This window comes from Montipora capricornis, chromosome 1 (assembly GCF_036669925.1).
Source record: "Montipora capricornis isolate CH-2021 chromosome 1, ASM3666992v2, whole genome shotgun sequence".
In the NCBI taxonomy this organism is placed as follows: Eukaryota; Metazoa; Cnidaria; class Anthozoa; order Scleractinia; family Acroporidae; genus Montipora; species Montipora capricornis.
In genome coordinates this window covers 25903346-25908345 of record NC_090883.1, presented here as the reverse complement: position 1 = coordinate 25908345, position 5000 = coordinate 25903346, and the positions used below count along the sequence as shown (strand labels likewise).

The window sequence follows — 5000 nt, the reverse complement described above, 5'->3', positions numbered from 1 at the left end:
CGCACACTTGCAGCACGATTATTTCTTTTCTTTTAACCGATGACATTATTGTTTGACACCATTGTTGTCTTGCCGTAACCGTCGTCTTTTCTTAAACTCAATTATAACCAGTCCAGGTGTGAGTAGAAGATCAATAAACACCTCAAAGTGTGGTAGCAATAATTAATCTCCTCCATGGTCACGAGTGCCTGTCTACTAGAAGTAACATTGTTTCCCGGCTAAATAAACACTCTTAACTAGTACAAAATATAATTAATAATGGCCCATGAGGAGAAGCCGAATGGGCTGGTGATCCGTGGGCCTTCAGGGCGAAGGATCTAATTGTTTTAGAATCACCTAAGTAGTCGGACAGAAAAGGCAATAATAAAGTTAGCAAATGCAAGTTGAAGAAATATTCATTTGGGAATAAAACGAAAGAAAGCGTCACGCTTTTCGCTACCCGACGACTATTACTAATAGTCCTCTAGTAGCGTATATAGCCAATTAAAATGCAGGATTTGCAGTAGTCCACTAGTTGCAGTGGGTGATACTAATCAATATTAATTGACGTCCTCAATCCGTGTAAAAGTGTTCCAGTTGTTGTATGTAAAACAAATGAAAAACAAGCAATTTTCAGGGAACGTTGTTCTCAGTTGTTGCTTCACATAATGCAGGGAGCCTGTTGAAGCAAATGAAAAGGAATGGATATCAAATGCAACGCAGTTCTCACTATGGACGACCTATCGAGTGAGCATAGGGATCTTATCGGTTCCGGCAACCACTCCCAATCACGCAAGACTTTTGGAAGATATTGCGGGGCTTTTCTTTGCAGGATATTGAAGATAATAACAAACAGGAGGGCAAGTATGAAGGGAGCTGCAAGAACACCAACAAGAATCGGGCAACCAGCCAGTGACAAACCAAACACAGCTGCTGGTAGAAGGAAGAAGACTAACACCAAGTAACCCACAGCAAACCATCGATACTTAGCAGTCTTGTTGCCAAGGGTCTTTGCCAAACTGATGGGCACTCGTCGCAAGTACGGGATGGGATACCACAATAGGATGCCAGAGATGTTGAAGAACAGATGACAGAAGGCAATCTGAAGAGCTCTATCTAAGTTTGAACTAGATGCCAAGGCAGCCAGGATGCCAGTTGCAGTTGTTCCAATATTTGCACCCAAGGTCAATGGTAAGGCACACTCTAGGGACACGACTCCAACTCCAATGAGGGGTGTAAGTGCTGACGTGAAGATGGAACTTGACTGGACTAACATAGTCAAGCCTGCTCCAACCAGAATGGCCAGATAACCAGTAAGGTGTCTGAATGGTCCAGGGAAATCTGCATTGATAATTTTCTTGATAATCTTTGCCATTTGGCCACGCAGCATCGAGCGCAAGATTTTAACGATGCATATCAGGCATATGCACAAAAGAACTATGGATATCACCAGGAGTATAACACCAACTTCTGTGTCGCTTAATAAAGTGTCTGCAAAAAGGAATGAACATTTTTGTTCTCCGGGAACTATTACATTCTCCTTAAAAAAAAAGTCCTTTATCGTTGCATTTGTAAACGAAATGTTCTTTTCGACAGTGTTCTTCGCTTTGCAATCCTTGATCAGTGACACGTCCCCAGAATCTGCTTCGCCAAGAGCAATTTTTGTGATCACTTTCTTGTCTATTTGAATTATGAGCTCGGTGAATGGTTCTGTCACAACCTTGAGCAGCTTTTGGTTTGTTTTCTTGCTTTCAGTCAGATCAAGAACTTTGATAATCCGGCCAGTTAAACGCCTCAAGTACCCACTGCTAGCCTCCAATGGTAGAAAGAAAAGCACTGAAAGCCAGTTGAAACTAACATGGACAACTGCACCTGCAAAAGCACGACGGAACTCATTTCGCTCAACAGCTTGAGCCAAAGAAACAATGGTGCTGGTGACGGAGGTTCCAATGTTTGCACCCATCACAATGTAGACGGCTGGTTCAACTGGCAGGACTGAAATTAAAATGTTGAAAAACCATTAATGTTCCGCTTGAAATCTATCACGCTCACCTTTAAACAAACGTTTTCCCTTTTGACTGCCACCAATCCTGTTTGAAACCACAGGTAAAGGTAAAGTCGCACGCGAGCCAAGTAGGGCCCATACGGCCGGAGCTTATCCTGGTTTCATTATAGCATGAAGCAACTGTGAGAATTATTACTCCACCCTGGATGGAATTGCTAATCAGGGTTGCTGCAGGGTTATCCCCGCCAGCAGTGAATCACAGATACACATGGGTGAGGAGAGACAGCGTGGAGTAAAGTCTCTTATCTAAGGGAACAACCCCATGTCAGAGCTAGGCCTCGAATCAGCGACATTCGGAATCGAGAGACCGGTGTGCTATCTACTACGCCACCGTGCCTCCACGATGCAGCTACAGGTGGATTCTAAAGGAATAAACTGACAAAGTAGATCAAAATCACTTATCACAACTGTTGAGGTGACCCATCAACACATTTTGCTTGACTGATGGCAGTGACCAATGAAACCCTAAAAGCGCATTGTTTTGTTACTTCGTGTCCCGTTTTAAGGTCTTTTACTTTTTTAAGCTTTGGTAATAAATTCAGTTCAAAGGTAACAAAACACACTCTTGAGTGAAAATCACTCGTTTCTTTTTTAAAAGGGGCTATGTTACTCAAAATGATATATTTCCATGATTTGGGGTGCTGGAATGGCGCAGTGATGAGGGCACTCGCCTCCCACCAATGTGGCTCGGGTTCGATTCCCAGACTCGGCGTCTGATGTGGGTTGAGTTTGTTGTTTCTCTACTCTGCATCGAGGGATTTTTCTCCAGGTACTCTAGTTTAACCCCTTTCCTGAACATGTCACTTGACTTGCGTTCATTGTTAATTTCAGTTTCCAGTGTCCCAAATCAGTGCTCCAGCGCTAGAACGAATAGACACTTAATAAGTTGCTTTCCATTCCTTTTTTTCCGAAAATGTAGAATGAAACATTGCAATAGAGCGACTTTCCTATGAACTTGAAAAAGTGTTCGCAATTTGTTTCACGGACCAATGTTTGGCAAGATTAAAACAAACCTTCCCCAATTCTCCCCAAGAAAACTCCTAATATGGGCAGTAAACAGTTCGATTGCCCAATACCATTACTGCATTTCAAATGACGTCAATGCGAAACTTTCCAGAAAGTTCTATGGAGAGATGACGTTGTTTGCATCCGCGTTCGCTAAGCCAATGAAAATTCGCGCTCGTATGTTTTTGTTCGATAAGCGAATTAAATGTTTTGCATTTTTGTTTACGTTTATTTTTCAAGGTCATATGAAAGTCGCTCTAACCACTTAAAACTGTTGAACAACAAATAAGAAATACTGCAAAAGGAAAGAGAGGCATGGATGGACATAAATGTACAAGATTGAAACGGATTACATTTGGGTAATCTTGAAAAAGGGGAGGTGTGGTGGCCTCATGGTTAGAATGCTCGACTCCGGATCGAGTGGTCAGGGCTTCGAGTCCTGGCAGGGGGCATTGTGTTGTGTTCTTGGCCAAGACAATTTACTCTCACGGTGCCTCTCTCCACCCAGGCGTATAAATTGCCGGCGAAAATGCTGGGGGCAACCTTGCGATGGACCAGCATCCAACCCATGGGGGAGTAGAAAAACTCCTAGTCGCTTCATGCTACGAAACTGGTGATAGGCGCCTGCATGATGGGCCTTCCTAGGCTCGTAACAGAGACTGTATCTTACCTTTTACTTAATCTTGAAAAAAATCGGCGCGCCGTTTTTCAAAATTATGACAAATCGCTTGGATTTTTTTTCTCAGAATCATTTTGTTTGTGATGTAACGATAATTTTATCGGTAAAGGAATTCCACATTACCATTTTCGAGTTTTAAACTCGTGATTAACTAATTTTCCCGAAACACCCTAAAATAACGTGACAAAAGCCGGGAGTTACGGTGTAGCACTTTTATTTCGCGGGGTTTCATTTTTGCGGATTTTGAGGATATTACTTGATCCACAAAAATAAGTTCAAGCAGAAAAAAACAGCAGCAAAATTACAAAACCGTAAAAATTTACTCCCGTTAATATAACTAAAAATGGCTTTTAATCCACATACATTGGGGTCAAAAAGATCGTTTATTTTGATATGTGCATTGAGAAAAAGAAATGAAGCTTGCTACAAACAAAACTACACGATAAAAGGTTAAGTCAATACTTTCCCAGTCTCTGAGGAATAAGAAACGAACTCAAAGCAGTCAATCAAAAGGTCAGACACGTTAAAAAGTAATAGAAGTGCAAAACAGTCTTGATGCTCGAAAAGAAAGCCGCAAAAATTAGTTCCGAGCGCAAATTTCAGTCAGTTCGCGCCGCAAAAATGTGTTCCCGTAAACCTCAAAAAATCGCCAATTCACAAAATAAAAGGTCCGCAAAAATTTCATGCTACACGGTAACAGTGAAAGGCAAGCCAAAAGGCAGATGAAGAAAAAATAACAGTTTTTATCTAAAACTCTGAATTTCGAATTCTCAGCGAAAGATTAACGAGAATCGATCGTAAGAACACTAAAATTCCTGAGGAAGGGGATGATGTTCTATCAGAAGGAAGAAATTAATCACGTGCTAGGCAACCACCATTGACGGTGCGCGTGATAACCTTGTGTGAAGAATGTTAATCGTCATCGCTTTTCAACGTACTTTTTAGCCAAGAAACTTACGTCTTTCGTTTTTCAATTTTTTGGTAATATTTAACGGAAAATTTATATTTCGTCTGTCGGGTCGGGAAGCATTCTTTGCCGGGTTTATTGACCCTAGACCGTACTCTTATCTGGAACAATGTTGATCAATCCCTTCACTGAAGAACCATTTCTTTCAATAATGAAGCAAACAATAGACCTAATCGGCTAACTCAATGTTGTACCCAATTCAATTCTCCCGGGATTAAGATTCTTTGTGTGTTGTATTTGCATCATAATGTAGCATTCATATGTAAATGATATGGAAATACCTGGAACAAAACGTTTTATTCCCA

At 41.3% G+C, this 5000-nt stretch overlaps 1 protein-coding gene across 1 annotated transcript in view; it reads right to left on the bottom strand.

The window, feature by feature from the left end:
• LOC138037086 (sodium-dependent phosphate transport protein 2B-like) overlaps window positions 1–5000 on the bottom strand; it is an 18482-nt gene that overhangs the window by 3918 nt on the left and 9564 nt on the right. Inside the window, exon 4 of the mRNA XM_068883090.1 lies at window positions 1–1974. This exon is cut by the window's left edge and continues 3918 nt beyond it. Coding sequence (XP_068739191.1) covers window positions 641–1974 — 1334 coding nt within the window. The 3' untranslated portion in view covers window positions 1–640. The remainder of the gene's footprint in view (window positions 1975–5000) is intronic.